Source organism: Vanacampus margaritifer, chromosome 9 (assembly GCF_051991255.1).
Source record: "Vanacampus margaritifer isolate UIUO_Vmar chromosome 9, RoL_Vmar_1.0, whole genome shotgun sequence".
Taxonomy (NCBI): Eukaryota; Metazoa; Chordata; class Actinopteri; order Syngnathiformes; family Syngnathidae; genus Vanacampus; species Vanacampus margaritifer.
This window is the reverse complement of record NC_135440.1, coordinates 15,669,248-15,695,503: the sequence shown is the minus strand read 5'-3', so window position 1 is coordinate 15,695,503 and position 26,256 is coordinate 15,669,248. Positions and strand designations below refer to the sequence as shown.

General features: G+C 40.0%; 1 protein-coding gene and 1 long non-coding RNA gene across 8 annotated transcripts in view; one reads left to right on the top strand and one right to left on the bottom strand.

The window, feature by feature from the left end:
* Positions 1-26,256, bottom strand: part of LOC144057359 (receptor-type tyrosine-protein phosphatase U) — a 222,660-nt gene that overhangs the window by 28,911 nt on the left and 167,493 nt on the right. The window contains exons 14-20 of one of the 4 annotated variants that reach the window (XM_077574819.1): positions 21,523-21,661; positions 18,347-18,370; positions 18,009-18,163; positions 15,566-15,753; positions 7,954-8,026; positions 7,791-7,867; positions 1,803-1,820 (exon numbers count right to left, since the gene is read on the bottom strand). In XM_077574819.1, the coding sequence (XP_077430945.1) occupies positions 1,803-1,820; positions 7,791-7,867; positions 7,954-8,026; positions 15,566-15,753; positions 18,009-18,163; positions 18,347-18,370; positions 21,523-21,661 (674 nt within the window). The remainder of the gene's footprint in view (positions 1-1,802; positions 1,821-7,790; positions 7,868-7,953; positions 8,027-15,565; positions 15,754-18,008; positions 18,164-18,346; positions 18,371-21,522; positions 21,662-26,256) is intronic. The other 3 variants (XM_077574820.1, XM_077574821.1, XM_077574822.1) reach the window with 3 other exon arrangements.
* Positions 52-15,842, top strand: LOC144057360 (uncharacterized). Of its 4 annotated transcripts, none has more exons than XR_013295230.1 (4): positions 52-255; positions 11,415-11,536; positions 12,787-13,282; positions 13,353-15,842. It is a non-coding gene; the product is annotated as an uncharacterized LOC144057360 (long non-coding RNA). The 4 variants fall into 4 exon arrangements; XR_013295229.1 differs by having other exon boundaries at positions 11,685-13,282; XR_013295231.1 differs by having other exon boundaries at positions 11,415-12,983; positions 13,192-13,282.

The window sequence follows — 26,256 nt, the reverse complement described above, 5'->3', positions numbered from 1 at the left end:
ATTGCATTGAAGTGTGCGCGCTTGTAAAGACTTCAATTGGTCAATCCGATGTTGGAAGTCGGGAAGTGGGCGTTGCTATACGCCATCTGACTAATTATGAAATCACTGTTGCAACATGGTAGATATCGGAGAGCGTTTTACGGTGGATTCAAGACGTTGAATCGTCGTCGGACCGTCGTGACATTTGATCACTCTGATTGGCTGTTAGCCAAGACAAAATCTAGCAAGACATGGAGACGCAACTGGATGGACCAGGTAGGATTTACTTTTATATTACTGTACACGATACTCTGTAAAATTGTTATATTTGCAAGTGTGCCTTGACTGTAGTTGTCATCCATTTTGTGTTAATTTGATTTTATTATTATTATTATTTTTGACTTCTTTCTACCCCTTTCTTTTCTTTGAAAGAATCAAATATATACATTAAATTAAACAAAAGAAAAGTCATTTTCAGTTGAAGGCAAAAGTTGGAGATGCTTTTCAACGCACAGCGACGACTTTGAGGATGTATCGTGAATAGACGAATAACAAATTGCAGGACAGTCGATAACAAGAAACACATCTTTCAGCATAATCCTGGTCAAAAATGTATATAGTGAACCATCATCAACAGGAATTTTCTCAAGCATAGTAATGATATTAGGAATTGCGGAATAATTCCGTCCGTCCATGTGTTGCAACGAAATACAAGCAACATGACTCGCAAACACAAAAACTGAAGCTGCAAATTTCATGAAACAACTTTCGTTCATGGCTGTACTAAATAGCATTTAGTATTAAATGAGATGGGGGGAGGAGGGGGGGGGGGGGGTACAACAAAAATAACAAGCCATAATCGTTTTTTTCGCCCCATGCATTCTGTCTTCAAACAGAATCTTACATACCGGTAAGGTCCCCAAATTCATTACGTTGACGTTTGTAGGAAAAAAAAATATATTTCGATCCTTTATACCAAAGGCCTGGCGCAGCCTTTGGTATATAGATGGCAGACGTTTTCATATGTTAGGGGATGAGGCGAACATGGATTAACAATGAAGTCACCTTCACAGTCTTGAGAGGAATAAACACCACAAAACATCACCTGGGGGAGTTTAATGCGTGGACACAGAGAATGAGAGCAAGCGTCCTCCTGAAAGGAAGCGTCTGTTTATCTAACCTTGCGAGCAGAAAGACGCTTTCTGAGAACATCTCCCTGAAGAACTCACGGGTGCTGTCATGTCAGGTCAGAAGATACACAGATAAAATGTATGTTTTGGAGAAGTCGGAAAATAATTAGAAAAAACGATAAAAAAAAAAAAATGTTCCAAAGATGTGTTCTGTATGTCACGTGTGTTTGAGATTTCCGAGAGCTGTAAAAGACATTTCCGCCGAAAAAGTTGAGTGCCGATGAATTGAGTTGTAAGCAGAATCAGATAATTGGGAATATGTTGAAAATGGAAATGGATGGTTAAGCCCGCTATCCACAATTCCTCTTGCCCCTGCCAAACTATCAGCACGGCCGCCCCCCCATTCCTCCGCTGACACGGTCACCATGGTAACTAAACTTCCTTCCCGGGTCACTTAAGCGGACCAACAAAGACAGCGGGGTCCTCACTGCTGAAAGGACTCATGTACTTATGCTCATTTCAAATCATTAAGACTTTTTTTTCTGTCCTTTTCATGTCTAATAAATACAATCCTGAAAGACGCTGGGCATTTGTGGATAGAGGAGCGTGAGAGAAGGAGTGCGGGAAGTAAAAAAAAAGAAGAAGGAGAAATCAAGCGATGGCAGGCAGAAGAACAAGCGGTGAAGTACTTACTTCCCTGTTAATCCGAATCTACAGGGGTGCAAGGTTGAGGAAATGGGGAGGGGAGTAGAAAAAGAAGACATATATGCTAGTTAATGAAAGAAGCTTTTTTGGTAGACAGCTTGCTTTACAGACAGGTGGGAAGGTGTGTGTGCGTGTGATCATGAAAAGTCATGTGGGTTGAGCCGCGGATGTTGTGCACATTTTTGCCATCAGACATCTCCAGGATGGAATCAGCATGTAAAGTGAAAAATTACAACAGCTCCATGCCACATAAGGAATGGTGGTGGACTTAAGCTTCAAATTTATTCAAGTGAAATTGCATTTGTTGCTGTTGCTGCATATGACAGAGTAAAAGGCTGTGCAATGTTAGAAATGAATCATATTTGATGATTGTGAAGAAACACAATTTTTTGGCACAATTCTAAAGGTCCAGGCTAAAGTGGCTAACGTGTTATAATGAGCAATTTTTTTTGTAAATGTACTTGTATTGAGAGGAGTGTATGTATCAATATGACAATAATATAATATCAAACACATATTTTACATATGGCTAACATGCAATGGCACACTTCATTGTGCTTTTTACAGCTGAAAGGCCAATTTTCAAAACTGATTTTACTCAAATCTGTCCATGATATCAACAATGTGGGGCTTAACTACAGTGGTACCTCGGCTCACGAACGCTTCAGCTCACGAACTTTTCGCCTCACGAACATTAAATTCGCGAGCATTTTGTCTCGGCTGACGAACTAGTTTTCGGCGGACGAACCAAATCTCGCGACACGCGAAATCACGAGAAGCTGACGCACGCTCACGGCGTCCCAGTTCGTCGCCCCCTTTGTTTGAGTGCGGACGTGGTTTGTGTTCGGTAGACATTTTGGATCATTTTGGAGTACTTTTGGAGTGTACTTTTGCTACCATGGGACCGAAAAAGACCCCACAAAAGGCTAGTGTTAAGCCTAAGAAGACATTGAAGAAAATTAATAATAATAATGTAATGCCTCAGTTTCGTAAGACCTTACAACTCAGAAAGCAACAGGTGTCAATTAAGAGGTTTTTAGTCAGTAACAAGGATAAAGAGTCTCCTAAGAAGCAAAGAAGAGAAGCCACACCGGAGGACTCTCCTTCCAAACAGTAACTCCCTCCCTCCCTCCTCCTCCCACTCCATTCCATCAAGCCTTCAACTACTGTACCATCACAAAGGCAAGTTGCAAGTTTTGCAAATAAAAACACTTTATTATACAGTACAGTGTATTTCTTTAATTACAATACAATAGCACATTTATTATACATAAAATAAGGTATATTTTGTGTAGTTTTAAGGCTTTTTTAGTAGAAAATTGTGTTTTATGGGGACCTGGGAACGGATTATTCTCATTTCAATGGTTTCCTATGGGAAAAACTTGTTTGGAAGACGAACTTTTCGGCTCACATACTCTCTGTGGGAACCAATTAAGTTCGTGAGCCAAGGTACCACTGTATCTGTAAGAAATCATAGTATTTGAAATCACACACAAATCTCTGTTGACCAATCAATGAGCCCCAGTGTCACCAGCTCCACCATTATACAAGGCCTCCCCTCAATTAGACTCCTCCCTCAAATCAACACTTGAAACCCTCTGTCGGTGAGTAAATTGCTTAGCCCCCATCCACTATGATGTTTAAAGTAGGGCCCGCTCGATTATGCATTTTTTTTAGACCGATGCTGATGCCGATTTTTGGCACCAAAAAAATAATGAGAAAATAAATAAATAAAAAATAAGAAAGTGAATTAAGAATAGAATAAACAAAATAATTGGGTATATGCCACGGAAGAGGCGGGACTGCCGCCTTTGTGCCCATCGGCTGCGCGTTCCCGTCGACGGGTGCGAGTGTGTAGTTTCTCTCAGTTGTCCGAAGCATTTCAGAGAGTTGAGACGCATTGCACGGTTGGGGGGTAAGTCAACGCTAACTTCCTGTTAGCATTTGAATGGGACCCTCCCTTTGCTTTGAGCATTAGCGCTAGGCTAGCGATGTTTTAAAAACAAAGCATGTTTTGTATTTAAATATACAGTGGAAGTAATTCTTAACGTCGTGTGTTTAGTTTTACAGTCACCTGCAACTGAGCTGTCATTAAACATCTTAAATGACACTTGGGGACAACAGAATAACCAGGATAACATACGCTACAAACTTGCTAGTTGCTAATGCTACGTAGGCAAAATGGTGCCTTCAGGGTACTTTCACAGCGTCAAAAACTTCGCTTTACTTTTAAAGGAAAAATAATTGGCCATTGGCCGATTGTTTTGGTCGATGTTTGAAAGCCAATAATCAGCCAATTATAATCAGTCGGGCGCTAGTTTAAGTTTAAGTGTGTAGGATTAGGTGTCATCTAGCGGTGAATTAACAGAATGCAACGAGACCACACTTTGCAAGCCTACCATCAATTACTACCAATTATTATTTGGAATGAGCTAGTGAGCAGTTCGAGCAGCCCGGCGAGCAGGAGCTTGCCGGAACAGCGAGCAAGAAGGAAGAACTCGCTGGAGTTGCTAAGAACTGGCTCTCGCTGCTAACTAGCTGAAGTGGCTAGCGGGAGAAGCTCACAAAAGCTAGCAAGAGCAAAGCAGCGGGAGCCCAAATCACGGGACTTAGCAGTGGTCAACTCATTGGGTCCGACACTAGCTGCAAGCAGCACCAGAGGCTAACTACGTTTGCAAAGTTCTTCTCTTTCGGGTATCCGTAGCAGAAAGATGGTGGCGAAACATGTCAGCCTCCTGTAAGGAGTGCCGCGACCTATGTAATATGATTAGTTATAACTAGACCTATGATTATATTTTTTTTAAATGTACATTGATGTGATAGAACATATTCTTTGCATATTATTGAAATTAATAGTGTTTTTTTTAAATTAACTAATTATTACTTTCACCACTGATGGCACTAAATCCTACACATTATCCCTTTAATGTACAAAATTAAGATATACAGTAAGTGTATGTGATGAGCATAGGATGTCAGTTAAAAGCCATGATGAAACATAATTTACCCAATTTGAAGTTGTAAATTAGAACTTGTCGCGGTGTCATGTAAAAACTACATCGAATTTGCACTAGATTGCAGATGAATTATAAAAATCACACAAAATGAAACTGCCTTTACTGACATAGAATAAGTACATTTACAGCAGATACACAGATGTCAACTGTGTTTATGTCATCATAAGATGTATTGGTTTGCTAAGCCAAAGTGATACTTTTTGTCTGCGGATGAAATGAAACGTAACATAGCATAAGCCATGGCACATTGAACTGCTCTTCGTTCCTCCACAGGCGCAGCAGGCTGTCAAACGTATGCAAAAAAAAAAAAAAAAACGGCACCTGTTCTTCAAGCAAAGCGCACCGAAGCAAGCGAAGGCTCAGGCATTGAATGGTGGAAAGAGAGAAAGAGGGGGAAAACACTTTGCTCCTTCTCGCCTCTGTTTTGAACGCATTGGCTCAGATGGAGGAATGCTTTTCGATATCAAATGTTGTGAAACAATCACTGCAAGTAGAGTGGAACGCACATATTTCTGGTTTACGGGAACATTACGTCCGTAATTTGCAGAAAAACACGCCTATTTGGGATTTGGTGTAATGTGGCAATTTTTTTATATTCTACTGATTCCATTATTTTGGAGGACACAAATTTCCTTCCTGCACGTCAAACAAACTATTAACAGTTCTCGGATGTCAACGGTTAGGTTTGCGTTTAAATGCTTTCTATTGTACCTGGAAGACACCATTTTCTTGACCTAATTTGGTTTTGGTGCTGCTTTTTGTCAGAACCCGCTTTCTCGTGTTCTCTGCCGTAAATCGGCCATTTAGTGGTGAAAACTGTTATTGCAACTTAAAACTACTGAGCTGCAATCAATATTTTATTCTACAAAATTAATCGAGGAACACTGGCCGTGGTTGCCAATCCCTGATCAGGCTTTTTATAGTTTGGGAATGTTCATTTTAGTTAGTTTTTATTTCATTTTTGATTTTTGTTTTTTAAATTGAGTTAGTTTTCATGACTTTACAGGGTGGTTCTATTCGTTTTTATTAGTTTTAGTTATTTAAAAAATGCTTAGTTTTAGCTAGTTTCAGTATTCTTTTTCTTTAAAAAAAAAGTGAATTACTTGTGCGCAATATTTAATAAACACCAGGGTAATTGAATAAATAACTCATTTCCTACCTAGCGTTGCATTTCGGCTGAGCTAAATGAAAAAGCAGGCGAGCCAAGCTATTGAAGCCAAAAGTCCACCACGTAAAAAGTTGTCGCCTCGGAGCGACATCATCTGAAGGTGCTTTTCTATTGGCTGCTGCTAGATGATATGACTTCTGTGTGACACACTTTCAAACGTCCTTATGGGGTAGATGCCACGGACTTCCGCGTTCCGGGTTTTACACTTCAGCGCCGTTTCCAGCAAACTGCTGGCCGCATTCCAACACTCGCACCCCCACCGCTGCGCCCCCCAAAAACGCGCGCTCCCGCTCTCGGCTATCTGAAATGCTTCGCACTCTGAGACAGACACTACACACTCGCAGCCTCGCACCCGTTGACGGGAATGGCGCAATCGGGGAAAACCCGGAAGTCGGAAGCCCCGCCTCCTCTGTGGTAAATAGTCCATTCCGGCTAAAAAAATTTAACTTAAAATCACATTTAAAATCGTCCCCAAAGGCTCATGCAGTAAATTAATTACTAAAGACTAAAACAAAGGACGTTTTTGCTAAAATTATAGTTAGTTTTGTAAACATCAAATTTAGTTTTAGTTAGCATTTTCATTTTTATTTTATTTCATTAATGAATTTTTTTATTTTTTTTTAATAACCTTGTCCCTGATATAGGCAATTAAATCACTTTTACCATTGCATCAATTTGCAGATGTCCTCTATTTGCGGCTGGGATGGATTCTTGTAAAAAATAATAATTTTTTTAAAAAAAACAGTCCACTGTAGATGCTTTTAATTTTGATGTGTTGACTTGGCCTTGTCAGGTAACAATTTTCACTAAAATGTTGCATACGCCCCCACGTCAAAAAGTAAGCACATAACAAGGCATGATTTAAATTTTGCGCTCCATAAAAGCTTCTCATCACTTTGCCATCATTCCAGAAAAAAATAAAATAAAAACTCTGCAATGTTAAGATGCTGCTGTTACTTGATTTGATTTGTCATAAAAGGTTAATCCAATGAAAGGAGACCTAAGTGCGTTCATAAATTAATCTTTAGAAGAAATGTGCTTTCAAATCTATTCCTCAGACGAGTTTTGACAGAAACGTGTTTCTGCTTTTAGCCATCCAAGGTAGTGTAGGGAAGGGAATCACTCTGCCTCAGCTTCACACAGAGGCGCCAAATCGAGTCCCGGTGCGAGGTGTGCAAAATAAATCTAGTGAGACAACGAATCTATGTCAGATTGCCACACTTCCCTTGACATAACTCAACAAATCCACAGCACAGGCAAGCATGTGCTTCGATCTTTCGCTGCTTGCCACAACTTGACTTTTGATTTTCGCACAGCCGTCTTACCGGTGAGCTTTGAAATAAGTGAATGGGAACATGTATGGATGAGAACGCATGAAACCATCTACCTATTAATGACAGGTGAAAATTACTGCGGCACTTCATGTGTGGAGAACACTCAAGGTTAACAATGGAAAGGATCATTACCCATCCCAGCCCCCCATCCTCAATCTCCACCACGCCACCCTGCCCACGCCCAACTACAGATTGAATAACATCAATCAAGTCGATTTCATTTAGAGGGATTAGTGGCATCCTACAAAAGAGGTTCATCTCCTCTCCATGGTATTAAATGCATTTATTCTCCCGTTTCAATAAAAGTGATAGCCGACTTTGTCCGGCTCGGGGAATGTTATGCAGAGGCTGACAAGCGTGACAAAACTAAGCAGGTTGTTTGATTGGATGAAAGTGGGTCAGCTGACTTGATTGGCTTACAGGGACCGAGAGAGTGAGGGCTTCGCCGGACACTTACGTCAATGTAGTTGGCGTTGATGTAGTCGGAATTGGGGTCTCCCAAGAGAGGGTTGAGCTTGACCCGGTGGCGATCATCTGACGCAAGTTAAAGACAACAGAACAGAAGTGCATTGTAGTAGGACAAGCGTGTTAGATTGTGTGTTTTTACTATGATGACTTACATCCCAATAATGTATCATGCCTCCCTTTGGTTTTGTCTTTCTTCTTTGTGCAGTCCCAGCCGTCAAAGAAGCTCTATATAGAGAACAGAGGGGGGGGGGGGATAATGTAATGCATACTTTAAGAACCCTCTCCATTAACCTCTCAAATAGTCTCGAATGAAAATAGGGCACAACTGTGACACACGATGGAGGCTTAGCTCAAGAAGCATCGGATTTTATGGAGAGGTTTGATGCTACGTGCACGCTATGAAATCAAATAGAACAAAGCTGAGAGCATTGTGCCTCGTCGCTCTTCCGCCCGAGACCTTTGGGTGTCACGAGGCTGCCAATTTCACATACTCTTCCTCTTGCACTTGTTACCAAAAAAAATACCTTGTATTACAATGTGCAACTTCATTTAATGCAAATGTGTTTCCAAACATTCTTTTGTAAAGGTGAACTCCGGTATAAGTTAGTGTCTTTGGTTCCAAACAATAGTGCAGTGCAGTCACAGGCGGAACAAAACTGCTGCCTTCACTTGTTTTCTCAACATCACATTGTGATAGATGCGCCTGCCTCAAGTCGGCAAGCATGAGTGCTCTGAAGAGATCCAAATAAGAGAATTGCAAAGAGACGAGATTTAGATCCAAAATTGTAGGTCAGACTCATGAGGTACATAAGCATGACATAAATATTTATGTTATTAATGAGTAAAACTCATTTGCTCCCGAAACATATAAATACGTTCTATTTTAAATATTACCAGTGTCCCAAAAAACATATTTATATTTTTTTTATGTAGGCTTTGATAGGCTGAGAGTATAAGAGATCAACCAGGGACATGTTGCAAAAAGCTCTTTTCCTCAGTGTTTTCAACAGGTTTGTGAATAATGATGAAACTTAGCTGTATTCTAATGCTAATTGCTGCAATAACAGAAACAGATAGAAATATACTTTTTATCTCTCTAGACTCTAATCTTTCATGTTTTTATAGCAATACAACGCAATATTCTGTGGGCCTTGCAAAGTCAGTCAAAATCCAATAAAACAGGGAGAGAAGGGGGTTGCTTCAGTGAAAATGGCTGCGAGTGAATGAGTGAAATATATTTAACGTAAGGGTTGAAGGCATGAGCTGTATTGTGATGTCTATTCGAGTTGGGGTTGTGAAAAAAATTCTGATAAGTTGACGTTGAAAATAAGTCGACTAAAAATATCTGCCTCAAAGCTCCGCCGTCCATGTTTCTACACGGACCTTTTTGCAAACTACGCCGTGGACAGGAAGTTGTTGAGCTAATTGTAGCTAACATAGGCAGCTCCAGTCGTTTACGGATTATTGTTGAAGCATCATCTGTAAGTGACTTTAAAGAAATTTTTTTTTTTTTTTACATGTGTAATGCATATATGATGTATGTGTACACTAAATGGTAGTGTTTGTTTACCTTAAATGGTAATCACTAGCGCGCTAATGCTAATAGTTTTTGCTAACCGTTTAGCATAGGCTTATGCTCATACACAGAAAATAATATTTAGTAGTTATAGCCACTCAATTCAACTCATGAACATTTTAAAAAGATAATTGCTGAACCAATTTAAGATTACAAATTGAATTGTTGACCATAAAAAAAAAAATGCTTCAATTGGTAACACTCGACTGAATTAAATTAATCCAAAGTGAATACAGTATATTACGTTAAATTTAATTGATTATGAGTTACGATACGATACGATATACTTTTATTTTCCCCGTGGGGAACTTTTTCCAGGACTCCGTCCAGCTGCAGTTTACAGTAAGAGAAAACAACAGAATAGAAAGAGATGAAATTAAAATTAAATAAATAAGAAGTGCAGCAATAAGTAGAAGAAGTTCATTAAACGTAACATATTCAGTTTGGATTACCTTTGGATTAACTTAATTCAAGGTAATATAAAGTAAATATATTAAGTTTAATGAACTCATAATTAATTCAACGTGGATGAACTTAATTCAATTCAATTACAATTCTCTTTTTTAGAGTGTAGACATAATGAGCGCCCCCCTATTTGAGAAGGACTGATTTATAAAAATATAGTAATTATCCTAATTTTGTTCAAGTTTTGTTCAAATAACCCACTGGTAATTTCGATAATTCTTACCTAGTTGATAAACCGGGCATTTGCTAGAACCCTCCACCAAACAGTGATTTTATCCAATTACAAAAAACACAACAACAGTTTATTTGGTAAAAACAATTCTACATTGATGTGCGACAAGCATGCAAAAGGTTCAAAGCTTTTGAAACATCGTTAGTGGGTTGTGTTAAGGCCACATGGTGTGTTTGTCTGCTCAAACCCACAGCGCAATAATTAGCATGCATGGCTTACTACCTACGCTCTTTGCGGCACATGAATAAGCAAAATGTGAAGGAAAACAGGAGGATCTTTGCACTTGGAAATAAAACCATAACCAAAGCTGTTAATTCAAAAATTGCTACAAGTCCTCTCACAAGTCACGTAAAACTTCTTTGGAGGGTCCACCGTGGGGGCCGAAATTAGTTCTACAAAAAGCCCCCTCAGATGCCTGCACACAAACACATGCATATTTCAAGACGGGCGTACCCCCCTGTGGTTTTCAGCCACTGGGGAAATTCGATGAAACTCTGCCAAAGTCTGCATGCCGAGCAGGGGATTACAATGCAGTTCTCCCCACAAGAGAGCCAAGAACCAGCCAAATCCCGCATAGGATTACACCCTCCTCCTCCTCACTTGTACCATGTGCCGCCTCTCTTTGAATCCTGCCTTCTCTTTACCGTCTAACTCTTTACATTGCATATATCGCTACTGCAGTTTTTCTCCTTTCCTCTTAAATTTTGATGCCAGACCTCGGAGCTCTTTGTTTCTCCGCTCTCATCCCTCCTCAGACGTCAAGAGAGGAGCAGGCAGAGGAAAAACAAAAGGGAACGCGTGAGGGGGTTGTGCAATATTGAAGGCAAGCAGAGCAATACAAACCTGCGCAAGATTGATTAGAGAGCCTCACTGGCAGGGATCAGCGGTGTGGGTTGGTTAAGAGGATCAATTCAAATGAGCAAAATGAGATGAAAGCAGTAAAACCCCAGTCCAATACAGTCGGAGGTTCCCCAAATTAGGCTTTTTCAGGATACCTTTACCTGCACGAATGCGCTCCACGCTTGCCACGCTTTTGTTTTAAAAGAGCACAATAATCCTACCTTTGAAAGTTTGACGTTGTGCTTTTCCAAATTAGAGTGTTGTGATTCAGCGGTAACCTTTGCTGCGAGTGCACTTTTACCCCGAGAGTTCATCATCCTGCCTTGACCTTAACGCAACGAGGCCAACTGCTTGTAATCAAAGTTTCCAGTTCCCCGGCAAAATCTTCACCGTAGCGGAGTCGGCGTTGAAAATAATGCAGTGACAGCAAGTGGCACACGTAAGCGCTCTCTTACAACTCACTGTAAATTATTGATCCCTGTTTTTTTTTTTTTTTACAGAACACAGGTATTCCTCAGGGAAATAAAGAGCTTACACCCGCTAGGGCAGTGTAATATGATCGTCCTCATCAATTTCCTTGCTTTGAGAGACACTCCATCAAAACACACACTCCAGCAAAGAGGTGTGTATTGATTTTGTTTCCGCAGGATTCTTTTTTCCCATGAGGGACAGTTTAATGAGTCTACAAGCTTAGTTCCAAGGAAGAGGGACACCAAGAAGCACAGACAAAAGATGTTTGCTCTTTTTTTTTTTTTAAATCAATGCAACAGGTTTTGGATGACAGCGGTGGACTTTCTTGCAGGGTGTGATCTCATCACTCAGCCAAAAATGGATTCACTGGAGGAAAGTACACAGAGATCACGGCCCTTCAATATGTGTCCTTGGGGCCGCTCGATTATGGAAAAAATAATCGTCACAATTATTTTGGCAATAATTTAAATCACGATTATCCAAACGATTATTTTTTTGGGTACAAAACGAGAAAATGTTTTAAGCATTTCAAAATATTAAGACCAATGAACTCATTCACCGCCAGCCCAGTAAAAAATGAATCTGTGACGTCTATAATCGTCAATGGCTGTGAATGAGTTAAAAATAAAAATAAACACTATCATTTTGTAAATTCCTTTTGGACCAAACAGAATGTATAATAATATGTATTTATTTATTTATGTTGGCAAGAACTTGAAGTTGGAAATGCAGTATGTGCACTGTGTATTGGGACGATCGAAAATGTTTAAAAGTAAAGAGCAAATAAAAAATATTAAGACAAATAAAATTCTTTGAAACACTACAATTATGCAAGTTCCTTTTGGATGAAACAAAATGTATTAAATGAGTTATTTCTAAATTTAAAAAAAGGTGCATATAAATTGAAACAACTCAAAAATTTGTATTAATAATCTTTTTTTTACGATTATGTTGATTTAGTAATTGTGGAGTGTAATAATTGAAATTGTAATTGAATTTTGATTGCACAGGCAGCCACTACTAGCCACTTAAAACATATTGTAACATTTGGAGTTTTAAAGACCTTATTTTTTATTAAATTTAGGTTACAATACTGGTGTGGAAAATTCAAGATTGTTCTAGTTAAAATCACATGGCTAATTGGATTTACATTCCCAAGACATTTTTGATAAAGCTCACGTCACGTGTTGGATTGTATTAGATATTGCAGGTGTGCATGTAAATCCAAGATAATTCTTATATCTCATGAATAAAAACGGAGTTACATAATCGTTAGGAAGCAGCTCATGTGATCCAGATTAGCTTTGCTATTCACAGCATTAAGAAACACTGTCAGTCTTTTGCTGTAAGAAGAACATCCCTCGATCCATCTTCCATTTCGTATGCTGTTCTGGGTCACAGAGAAGCTGAAGCCGATCCCGGCCGTCTTTGGGTGACAGGCAGGAGTCAACTTGAACTGATCGCAAGTCAATTACGGCGCCTGACAAGCATTCTCCCTTCCTGTGCCTGCCGTTGACCAATCAACTGACAGCGGTGTGTTAAAAGCTAGCTTGTGGTTTAGCAAAGCGCGTTGCTGACGCCTGCGCTCCAGTGAAAAGGTATTGAAAAACATGAAACACAAATTTGGGGAATGTTTGCAATAGAAAAGCAATAAAATACCAACAGAACCGCCAAGCATTCAACACGATTATTGAAAGGCAGATTCCAAAGTGCTAACCACTCTACCCCAGTGCTGTTAAGTGGGCATTAAAAAATTCTCACGCTTAACATCACATTTTAACAGACACTTTTTTTTCTCCACGGAAGTGCGCTAACACGTCTAATGGACTCTAGAAAGTACGAAGAGTGGCACAAGACCTTGGACTGGGCGTCTTTCATCAAAACCAAGATTTATCAGGTGGGATTTATACAAATTTTGCTGAATATATAGAGAAGAAAAGTCCAAATGTCCTCATTTGCTTGCCTAGGATCTGCTAACAGAGGACCAAACGCCTCCTGAGACGATTAACCTCATCAGTCTTGCCTTGCGACACGACTTCGTCTTTCGACGCATATGCGAATGATTTATTCGTACCTTCAACCTCAGTGTGATCCACATGCCTTTGAACACCACTAATTAATTTCAGCGGGCTGCGCAAAGGGCTCGTGAATGATGTCTTAGGACGACTGATGGCTTTGCCCAACGTTCTGCTCACCATTAACGTCAAACACGTTTGCCAAGTCAGTCTTTTTTTTTTTTTGCAGGATGTGAAAATCACACATGAATCTCTTGGGCTGGAACAAGCCATAGTGGTCTCTCTTTTGGATGCGTTGATTACTCCATGTTCTCCATGCATCGTAACACAAAATGGGGACTGGACAACGTGTTGCTATTAGAGGCCAATTTAGTCCATATTTAGGCCATAGTAACTGCATAGCAACTGATAACGTCAACATCATAACACAATGACCCCATGACCCAACACAAAACACCGTCATAACACTGCCACACAACTTCATCATATATGACTGAGAACAGAATTGACCAGTTCCAGATTAGAACGCGTGGCATGATAACATTTGATCTTGATGTATTAGACATTCTTAGTTTGTATAGCATTATGCAGTTACTATGTCTCTTATGGTGTTGGTGTTATCAGTTGCTATGTCGTTACTATGTCCCCTATGGTGATAATGTTGGATCTTGATGTATTAGCCACTCTTAGTCTGTTTAGTCGTATGCAGTTACTATGTGCCTTAAAATGATAATGCTTGATCTTCATGTATTAGCAATTCTTAGTTTGTCTAGTATTATGCAGTCACTATGTTCCTTATGATGCTGATGTTATCAGTTGCTATGCAGTTACAATGTCCCTTATGATGATAATAATTGATCTTGATGTATTAGCCACTCTTGGTTTGTCTAGTCTTATGCGGTTACTATGTCCCTCGACATAATAGTATTTGATCCTGATGTATTAGCCACTCTTTGTTTGCCTAGACTTATGCAGTTAATATGTCTTTTAAGATGACAATGTTTGATCTTGATGTATTAGCATTTGTCTAGTCTTATGCAGTTACTATGTTCCTTATGATGATGTCAATTGCCATGTTCCAGTATTAGGTATCTTATTTTGTCTAGTCACTCTTTAGGCCTTTATTCTGTCATACATAATTGTGCTTTGCCCTAGTGAGAGTTACCGAATGGCACTTTTGTCAGTCCTTAGCTGAGGTTTTCTCTCAGCACGTTGAGGTTTCTTTCATGCAAAATGTTTTTTCCATGTGTTTGAGGTTGCATGTATGCATCCAGCCGTGCTCTCTCAATTGAGGTTTCGCCGCATCCAGCCCACTCAAGATTCATAGCGAAGGTTTTTTTCGAGGCCATCTGAATTCAGCCCCGCTCTCGGTCATTACTTTGTATTTTTGTATATCTGTTTCCAAACTGCTGTGTCCTCACATGACACAGCCGGTACTATTCCAAGCACTCTGTATTGTTTAGGGTCCGCCACTGAGGCCTCAGTCACTCATTCGCTTAATACTCCATTTCATTACAAATTTACGACTTTGTTCATCTTTTCAAAAAAATTCTTATGATTACATGATGTTCTCACAGTATTGTTGGTTTGACCCTCATAGTCATTCACTCACATTCCAATTATAAAAGGCAGTGCCCATTAAAAAATATGATTCAGTTTCGCTAAGTGGTTTTTGAAAAAGAAGCTTTAGAAAAACATTGACAGTGACCTTGTATTGGTTTAACGATACAAAATTACGTGCACTTGAACAATGATTGTGTTATCTATAGGCGCTGCACAGCTCTCTGTCAATCTATTTAATGGTACAACTGCACGTACTTTTTCATTATGTGAGCTTTGTCTGCATTGATGTATTATATTACACTTATGTAAATGCTGGGTAAAAAAACCTCTGTCTAGGCATAGTTTTAAAGCAGTTCCAATTTTTCAAATGTTCCATCACTAAGAAAGAAGTCATCTGAATCACTTTTCTCCCATTTGCACCAGCCTGATTAATGGTGGAGAAAAAAGTATAAATTACACCTATGCAGTGGAATTTACATTTCAATATTCCACAGACTTATTTAGTCAAAAAGCCTCCCTTTGTCGCAGAGCTTAGCATTTGACAGCACCAGACATCGGGTGACAACGTGGAATTACCACCGAGGGTACGTGCAACAGCTCACCTCATATTCCTGCTTAAAGCCGTAGCCCTCAGCCGTCTTCATCTGGTTGATGTGCTGGAGAAGGTCGGCCACTCGGACGGCGGGGTGCAGCTGCCCCGTGTGGTAGGGGGAACCTTTGCGTCCGCACGGGTGCCTCGGGGAGCCTCCCAGCAGACTGCTGGCCTCGTTCACCGAACTGCGTGGATCACCTGCAACGTGACAGTTCGTTGTTGTCATCTTAAGCATTAAGATACCTTAAGCCTTAAGAACCTAATAAAGTTCAACTTTTTGAAAAGTTTCTCATGCAGATAAAATTCTGTGGGCCTTGCAAAATCAGTCAAAATCCAGTAAAACAGCCAGGGAGCAAAGGGGGTTGCTTCAGTGAAAATGGCTGGGAGTGAATGAGTTAAAATAATTTTTGCTGTTCATTATTCTTTGAGTTTGTGGAAAATGTGGATTCAGAAGGAAGATTCTTTACAAAATGTTAATTACAGCAAACTGAAAAAAAAGAAAGAAATATGAGCAATGAAGCTCTTTAAATCTATAAGACAATTTATAAAAAGCAGTGAATATGCATGTCAGATTAGGAAACAAACACCACATGTAGAATTTCCATTTGCTTATCATATCACATTCTAATTCATGTAAAGCATTCTGCATTACATTTGAAGTATGAAACATGAAACTGTAAATCGCTGGCATCGGGCATGTTTGCTTAACCATTAAGATTGCATCATCAAACAGAGCAAGCCATTTTCAACACTTGGGATTGGTCAGTAATTCATAAAAATGACACCCACACGTGTGAACTGACCAAAAGTCTCGATTTTTGTAAAAAAATATGAAATTTGCAAAATTGTGACTTGAGCTTATGGACGATTCCGTCGACTTAATGTGAGAAGCTGACCAAGAAATCTTACAACTGTGTCGTAAACACATCTGTCTTCTCCTTGTCATCACATTGACACTATAAAAAGGGCAATCAATTCAAAGAGATATGACAAGAATCACAAATGGCTTCTTCACACTGAACTTGTAGATCGAAACTAGCCTTAGGCCCAAAAGACCAAACCAGCCCGACTCAGCCATTTTCAGCACCTCCTTAACTCTTTCACTGCCAGACGTTTTCAGAAACGGGATGTCGCCAGTGCCAGCCGATTTAAGCATTTTGACTGCTCTTTCAAGGTCCACAGAAAATGTTGTGTTTGGACTATGGAAACACACATACTATCAAATGAAAGATTGGACTCTCATCTTTCATCAGAAAAAAGTTTGTTTCTACCTTATTCCGTTCTTCAGTATTCAACAATAGAAAATGGTTAGTTTCACCGAAAAGCTCTGTTTTGAAAAAAAAGCGGAGAAAAAGAGCTTTTTGTGAAACGATGTTATTTCATGCACTCTAGTGAATTCTACACTTATTTTTGTCCATGAATGATGCCACAAACACCTAAATAGTGCTTTACTTCTGTAAAACGCTTTCACCAACAATGAAAAAGGGTTTTTTGATTGCAAAATACGTTTATTTCCATTCAACAGTGTAACAATTTGACAAAACAATTTCGCAAACTATTTACAAATGTGTGCAACTGTGGTACTACTTACAATTATGTGGATGTTTCAAATACAGTTTTTCCTTTTGTAACGCTCTCCTGCGTGCAAGGAGAGGGAGCAGGGCTTGCACAACAGATTACTTTCACTTTCCATTGTCCGTTTCGCGTGCAGACGGCCTTTTTTTTCCGGGGAATAGCAAGTAGCAGACTGTACACATATGCATTGGACTCGGGGCACTCTTCGTCGTCCGATTGAACGTCCGCCTGAGCGTCCGCCTGAGCGTCCGCCTGAGCGTGCTCGGTTGTGCTCCGCGTTTTCCGGTGTTGGCATCGCTAGCCCGTGAACCTTTTATGACGTCGTCATAGCCGCCGCATCAACGCTTCCAACTTCGCTAGCCCGTGAACCTTTTATGACGTCGTCATAGCCACCGCGTCAACGCTTCCAACTTCGTCGTCAACCTCGGAGTCACCATCATCATCATCGATGATGATCATCGTCGTCATCAATGTGCTCTTTATAGCGTTGGTCGATGCTTTTCGTCTTTGAAAAAAACGTCTCGACCATGAGCTGCTTGCAAACCGGTCGCCATTATGGCTTTTTCAGCCATTGTCCCCTCAACACTCTAGCCCCGCCTCACGTCTTCTGCTGACGCCTACCCAATCTTGTCAAAAGAGAGTCATTGCTGCCATCTAGGGGCCAAAAAAAGTCATTAGGCTCACTAGACCTGCTTGAAACTTTCAACACAGCTGGGGAAAGGCTTTCCTCCACCCGTTTCAAAAAAATAATAATAATAAATTGGATGACGTCTTTTAACGTCATTGGCGGCCCTCCGTTGGTTTTTACTTGACGACTTCTAACGTCAGTGGCAGTGAAAGAGTTAAAAGCCAATTTTTGAAAATAATTTGTATCTTACTTCGGTTACCACAGGTGTGTGCGTCCATGAAGGAGAGAGCCATCCGTTCATCTTCTTGCAAGGTGCTCTGGTCGGTAAAACTGCGCTCCATGGAGCCCATGTGGCTCTTCTCCTGGCGATAAGTGATGGGGGTCTTATTCATGTTCACAGCTTTCCTATTAACGGATACAAAAGAGGAGAAGTGGGCGTGTCAAACAAAGCCGCACGAATGATAAAGCGTCGTAGCAGTCTCAATCATTTTGCACGTCTTCCTGTTGTGTGATAGACAGCCAGAGCACAAGCATGTGTCTGATGGATCACAAAACAATGGAAAAAAGAAAAGAGCCATAATCACTTACGGATAATAAGAGTAGTAGTTCCTTCTGGCAAGAGTGCAGGAGGAAGTGGAGGAGGAGGAAAAAAAAAATCAAGAAGAGATGTATCATGAACACAATGTCAGCTGAAAGCAGAATGCGCATTGATTACACTGAAAACCACAAGCAGGAAATCAGCTGCGCAGGTGAGCATGTGATGCACGCAATCCAATCCAGCAGGTGCTGACACAAAATACGTGTGTGTGTGTGTGTGTGTGTGTGTGTGTGTGTGTGTTCCCTTCATTAGAACGTGTCTCCCGTGGTACACTTCAAGCGCCAAACCACGTGGCCTTCCTGTCACAGCAAATTCAGCAATCAATTATCTAAAAAGGGGGGAAACTTCACGGGCGCTCAGCACAGGAAGCCTGAGCTCATTTGGAGAATAGTGCAGACTTTTCAAAATGGCCATTATTCAATAGCAGTCAGGAAACTGTGTCAGCCATTTAATATGACTTTCTGGAGCCATTTATAACTTCTCATTTTGTGTGCTAAAACAGGAGAAAAGTGGAACCTCCAAAGTCAACCGTGGCACAATTTCAAACTCGACATTTTCTGGGAAAATGTGTTAGAATACGTGAACTTCTGAACGATTAACTCATTTGCTCAAAAAATGCATAAATATGTTCTATTTTAAATATTAACATGCTTCCAAAGACATATTTATGTTTTTTTTTAGGCTAGAGCATACAGAAGGCTTTGATGCAGCCTCTGAACTGAAGAGAATGCTAGAAGCAATGCTAGTTATTACAAAAACGGCCAGCAGGTGGCAGCAAAGTATAAGAGACCAACCTGGGCCATGTTGCAAAAAGCTCTTTTCCCCACTGTTTGAAACAGATTTGTGAATAATGATGAAACTTAGCTATATTCTAATTCTAATTGCTGCAAAACAGATACAAATATACTTTTTTCCTGATGAAAGAAGAGACTTTAATATTTCTTTTGGTAGGTTCGATGTTTTTATAGCAATAAAACACAATATTCTGTGGGCCTTGCAAAATCAGTCAAAATACAGTACACCAGTCGGGAGCGAAGGAGCTTGCTTCAGTGAAAATGTCTGGCGCTGGTGACCCCACATGTGGGGTCCCACTGGGCTCTGTTATAGGTCCCCTGTCTATTTGTTTCCACTTGGCTTCTTAATTGGGAAATATGCTAATTCCTTCCACTTTTATACAGATGACCAAATTTTTGTGCCTGTAAAAAAAAAAATGCACTGGATATTCTCTCTCGTTTATAAGCTGCAGTGACAACAAGACAGGTGATGGTTTTTGGTAATATTTGATCTGGTTTTCTTGGGCACTCTGACAATCTTAAATTTAGATGCCTGGTGAAATGCCAGCCAGATCAAGCAGAGTTGTTAAGTCAAGCTTTTTTAACACTTGAGGCAGCTGGCCAAAAGTCAACGTATTTCTCCCAAGGCAACACTTTGGAACAGTTGGCCCTGCCCTTGTAACCACACGGCAGGACAACTGTAATGGACTCTGAGCGGAGGTTAGCTCATCAGCCATTTGTCGCCTGCAAACGGTGCAGAACACTGTTGCACGACTTTTATCTGACACGTACATTTGAGTACATTTCCCCTATTTTAGCCTCAGTGCACTGGCTGCTAGTGCGCTTAAGGATTCGTTTTTAAATTACCCCTGCGCTTCTTTGCCCTTACTTGCTCTCTCAGGTTAACTGGTCAGCTGCTCCGGCTGAAAAAAAGAGTGAAGCTCAGAGGGAAGCAATCCTTTGCTCCTGTCAGTCCAAATTGTGGAACAATTTGCCTCAGCATAGGACTCTTTGCCGTTATCCAAGGAAAAGTTGATTCACTTAGCACTTTTTATTCTTGTTTCTTTCTATTATTTTAAATTCTCTTGATTTTATTGCTATTTTATGTTTGACAATTGTATTGTATTTTTATTTATTTTTTATACATTATTTTTTTATATTATATATAATAATAATATTATTAATTACATTAAAATAATTATGAACATTATTTTTTTGGGGGGTCTCCTTAACCCCCATTATTTTTTTTGCTGTTGGCGACAGGACTCAGCCGGTGGGGTTTTAATGTTCACCAAAAAGTTCATTTTTTTATGTATTATTATTTATATTATATCGTAATATAATATTATATTATAAATAATATATTCATAATATTATCAATTAAATTAAACATAATTATAAACAGTCGTTTAAATTTTAAACTGTTCAGCTCATTTACAAAGTCAAATGTGTGTGCGTGAAAGTGCATTTTTCTTAAAGGGACAGTGAGATATTTTTAGTTGATGTTGATTGTGGTCAACTTCCACATTTCTTCACCGATTCCAGCCGTTTAAATTTTAAACTGTTCAGCTCATTTACAAGAGTCAGCAGTCCCATTCAAAATTTCCGCGGGAATTTTTCTAGTTATAAAAATTATTTTGGGGGGGGGTCTCAACCCCCGTTTTTTTCTTTCTCAGCCCCTATCAACTATGAATAGTTTTTTTTTAATTGACACTAAAAAGTCTCACCTTCTCTGAACAGACAACAATCCTGCCTCTGCCTTGTTTGCATGTTATCAGTGTGAGAAAGTAAATGATTTGTATGTACTGTAGTTCACTAATACTCTAGTTTTACACTACAGCAAACTAGACATTCTAAAATGTTACCAAGACATTGCCTCCTGAGTGAGGGAAGTTTTATGAAAGCAGCAGTTTCCCTCTGGAACTGTCAAATTGAGTTACTTTTTAAAAAATTGTGTTTGACTTTGGTGGTTGTACTGTAAGAAGTTATTAAAGGCTGGCAGAAGAAACGGCTGGACAAATATAGTGGAGACCTAAGGGTTCACTGGCTAATAGTCTCTAAAAGCACACCTTTTCCCTCTCAATTACCATCTCATTTCTGCTTCGGTCCTGCGCTTGGTGTATGTAATTAAGTAGCTAATTGAATTGCATCAGCTGTTAATTAAATACTTCACATACTGAGATGGGCTATGCAGATGAGAATTGTTGGTCCCTTTGATACATTATAAGGAAGTGAAAGCCATGAAAACAATCCTCGCCAAAACAAGGATAACCTTCCAGAAAAATTGCTTATGGATCCGATCCCTTTGCACAAAAAAAAAAAAAAAAATGAAGAAAAACAATGGAGGGGGTGCACATAATGAGGCATGCTTTATACAAATCAACAGTCTTTACCCTTTCTTAATGATAATGATGACAGCACCCAGCAGGAGAATGAGCACCACCAGGCCGCCGACACACACGCCCAGAATCAGCCCCATCTCCTCCGAGTTCTGGGACACCTCCAAAGCCTTGCGGTGGTCTTTGCAGGCGGCTGGGGGAAGCAAAATAGATGAACTTTCAAAAGCAGTGCCGCTTAAAGGTGGCGGAAGGTGTTCAAGAAACGATTCACACACACGCACACGCCATTGAAAGTGGATGTGGCGGCGGAGAAAATTCACATCTTTGAAAAGCTTCCCCCCCTCCCGCGGCAGGTAGATACTTTTCATAGCACAATGCGTCCATTCAACTTATCCTGACTACTGACGACATCTGCTGAATTCTAATGGCTTTCTTAATGCCATCACTGCATTTCAATAGCAGTGATATTTCAAAAGGCCTTTTCAAATTGCTGGCAATAATGAAAGCGTCATGCAAATAAGGAAGTGACAGACGTTGCCGGTGTTAGCCAACTCCACAAACGTAGCGCTCAGGTACGTATCTTATGTTTGACATACAAAGTGATTATATAGGAGCTTTCTAAAGACGAATAAAATGAATAACCATAGTAACAGGAGTTATTCAAGATTAATTTTAATATTCCCCTAATTAGTAATCATTTTTAAATTGTGATGTGTAGCCAAAGTAACCTATCAGTGCACTGTACACATTGTTGCTACAACACCCAAGAGATGCTTTCTTTCCCTGTAAACATTGAATTATTTATTATATTTCAGAGACATGCGTCTTCCAAACAGCAGCTCCAGACGGAAACTTCCGAGGCCCCTCGCTCTCACTGAAAAGGTCCTCCAGCTTGCAAGTCTCGCTACATGTTCCTCACGGTGGATATTCCTTTGACTAGTTCACGGGGCCCACTGATCTACTTTTCCTGTGTGTGTCAGTCAGCGCTCAAGGCCTTGCCAACCCTCAAACCAGCCTTTCCGAAGCCAGTGGAACGTCTTGAGAGCAGCAGAAAGTCAGAGCGGGCCTCAGGATACAGCTATACCTCGCGGCCTGCTGGGGACCCAAGTGTTTTGGGGCAGGGAAATATAAAAACAGAGCCATGTTGTAGAGCAACTATCTGTAGCTGGTGGCCTTTTATGGTTGCCGCTGTTTGTCTAAATTGGAATCAAAGTATTGAATGTGACTTTAAAGCATCTCATCTGGCAGGTAAACTTTGTTTTTTTTTTAGTAATAGAGCAGAACCATAACTATTGAATGCCTTTAAACTCCTAAAATATGACATCCAAACATTTCTACATTGATCAATTTCTGGACATCAAAATCGTTATAACTGTGTTTTGGGCTGGGCCATTGGGTTATTGTGTTATGAAGTTGATGTCAGTTGCTATGCAGTTGCTATGTCCCGTGTGATGATATTTGTAGTTGCTATGATGATGTGCCACTCTTTGTCTAGTCACTCCTATTTTGTAGTTGCTATGCAGTTATTATGTCCCTTATGTTTTTGGTTGGGTCATGACCATTGTGTTATGATGTTGATGCTGTTAGGTGCTATGCAGTTGCTATGTCCTTCGTGATTATATTTGTGGTTGCTATGCAATTGCTATGAAGATGTATTACCCACTCTTAAATTTGTCTTGCCACTCTTATTTTGTAGTTGCTTTGCCGTTACTATGCTTCTTGTGATGGTAATATTATCAGCTGCTATGCAGTTGTTATGGTCTTGTATTGGTGTGACTGTTTTGGGGTCATTGTGTTATGATGTTGATGTTGTCAGTTGCTATGCAGTTTCTATGTCATCTGTAATGATTTTTTAGGTTGATATGCAGTTGCTATGATGGTGTATTACCCACTCAGTTTGTCTTGTCACTCTCACTTTGTTCCTTATGATGGCAATGTTGTGAGTTTTGCTTTGCACTTGTATTAGTGTGACTGTTTTTGATTGGGTCATGACCATTTTGTTATGATGTTAATGTTGATAGGTGATGTATTAGCCACTCTTTGTCTAGTCACTCTTATTTTGCAGTTGCTTTGCCGTTACTATGTTCTTTATTACGCTGATGTCAGTTGCTATGCAGTTGTTATGGTTTTATATTAGTTTGGGTTGGGTCATGGGGTCATTGTGTTATGATGTTGATGTTGTCAGTTGCTATGCATTTGCTATATCATGTGTGATTATATTTGTGGTTGCTATGCAATTGCTATGATGATGTATTACCCACTCTTAAGTTGTTGGTTAGGTCGAGGTTTCCTATCCCTACTCTTCTATGCAAGCTGTTCTTACCTGTGCTCGATGTTGCCTCCATGCATCCAGTTCAGGTCTCTCAATCAAGATTCTTAGTCAAGGTTTCCCCCTCAGGTGTTTTTTTTTTTTAGGCCATCTGAATCCAGCCCTGCCCTCTGTTGTTACTTTGTATTTTTGTATGAAAAGACTCTCTGCTTCCCAACTCCAGTGTCTTGTGTGCGTTTGGGTCTATTTTCCACACCTCGTGTGAAAAAATTGTCATTTTAACTTGTGTTTTTGTCCCCCCTTTCTTTTAGCTAGAGGTTTTGTGAATAAAGGACTTTAAGCTAGATATTCTGTTAGAGTGAGTTAAGATGTACTGTATACTGCACTACAAGATCACTTTAGTTACCAGCTATCTAGATTCATAATGGTAAGCTGCTGTATATTTGTCACTTATGAAAAGGTTATAATGTTAATTCAATTTTACACTTGTGTCAAAGTTAATATTGACATAGGTGAAATGCATGTGGAGCATCAGCAAAAAACATTGCGACAACAGTCACGTTTAATGGTAACAGTTTGAAGCAAATTATTCCAAATATCGCAAAAGGAAATAAATGAGCACAAATTGGAAGTCAACCAGCATCACGTAATTGTGTTCAACTTTGGAGGTTCAAATTTATCGGCCCCTCGTACTTGGTTACTTCATATTGCCGAAGCGTCAAGAAATTTAGATGATGTAAACCGTATCTGCACACTTCTCCCACATCTAACCCGGAATATCCATCAGGCTGAACATGAGCATGAAATGGATTTCCACGTGAGTCCGCTCATTTGCCAGTTGCCCCATGTTGGAAATTGGCGCTTAGCGGGTGAAATGAAAGTCTATTGTCACACTGAGCCTGCCAGCAGGTCCTTAATTAAGCTGTCACCTGGAACTTGAAACGTAATCTCCAGTTTTCATATCAAAGCCGGAATCATTTGCCTCCTCTTGGCTCGTGACGTGCTGCTTGATAAAAACAGCTTAGGCGAAGATGATGCTGAGTCCATGTTAATGGTTGAAGGATCACAGTGGTCACATTAGAAATCTTTGACCTGTCACACTTGGAAATAACCCCTGATTGCTTGCTTTCAATTACACGAATGTTGTACTTTTTTTAAACAGTTTTTTCAATAATCAGAGTTATTGTTTTGATCACTTTTTGTTGGTAGTTTAGGCAAAAACTACAAATCTGATTTTCAGTGAAAGCCTGGAACGATAATTGGATGGCGGCAACCTTTGGATGGTGCAAATTTGAAATGTTTCTTCATCTTTTTTTGTGTTTTTGGTACATGCAGTGCTACAATTCATAATGGCCGCCCTTATCCCAAGACGCATTGTCCCCAGAGAACCATATAGTGGACTGCCAATAAGGACAAAGACCCATTCAGCCCTGTACAATTTTGATCAACCTTGGTATGTCTGTGCTAAATTGCCAGTAATTTCAACAAGCTTTTCTTTTTATTTTGTTGTGCCATTTACATTTATCCCTTTTTTTTTGTTTCATTGCATTTTTTCGCAATGTTGGCTTCTATTTAACATTGGCTGAATTAATGAGTGGCTGATCGAGTGGCCTTGCCTTCTGTCTGTCAAGTAGAAGGGAATCGCTTCCATTTTTTTTTTTTAAATACTGCTGATAAATGACAAACAAAAACAAAGCAAAAAAAACAAAAGGTTTCCTAGTCAATTTCTGGAATAAGATCTGTTTACTGCAAACTCATGCGTTATGACTGTGTTTTGGGTTGGGTCAGTGGGTTGTTATGGTCCTGTATTTGTTCCCTTTGGATGATGATGATGTTGGCAATTGCCATACAGTTGCTATGTCCCTTGTGATGATGAAGTTGTCAGTTGCTATGTCCCTTATGATGGTGATGATGCATTAGCCACTCCTTGCGTGTCTAGTCACACTTATTTTGTCATATGGGACTTTATTCTGTCATATAGAATTGTGCATTGCCCTAGCGAGAGTTACTCAATGACAATTTCATCAGTACGTCAAGGTTTCGTATCCCTACTCTTCCATGCAAGCAGTCTTGCATGCGTTTAAGGTTGCTTCTAAGCATCCAACCCTGCTCTCTCAATCCAAGTTTCTCAGTCATGGTTTCTCTGTCCAGTGTTTTCTTCAAGGTCATCTGAATCCAGGTCTGCTTTCTGTTGTTACTTTGTATTTTTGTACAGAAAGACGTTTTCCTAACTTGTGTGTCTTGTCTGCGTTTGGGTCCTAACTCCTCACCTCACATGGACTCCATGCATTGTATTCACTGTGATCCCACAGTGTAGTACAGCACGAATATGGGATGGGGAGAGTTCTACTGCCAGGAGAATTTAGTGTCAATTTCCTTGCCCTTTTCATGTCCTCTCCAATCCAAAAATCTAAGATACAGTACAGGTGGTGGCTGGCTTTCTCGTACTAAGGCCAAGGTGGCTCCGTGTGGAAGTTTTGATGCGGATGACCTTTGGAGCCTGCCGAGGTCAGAGCCCC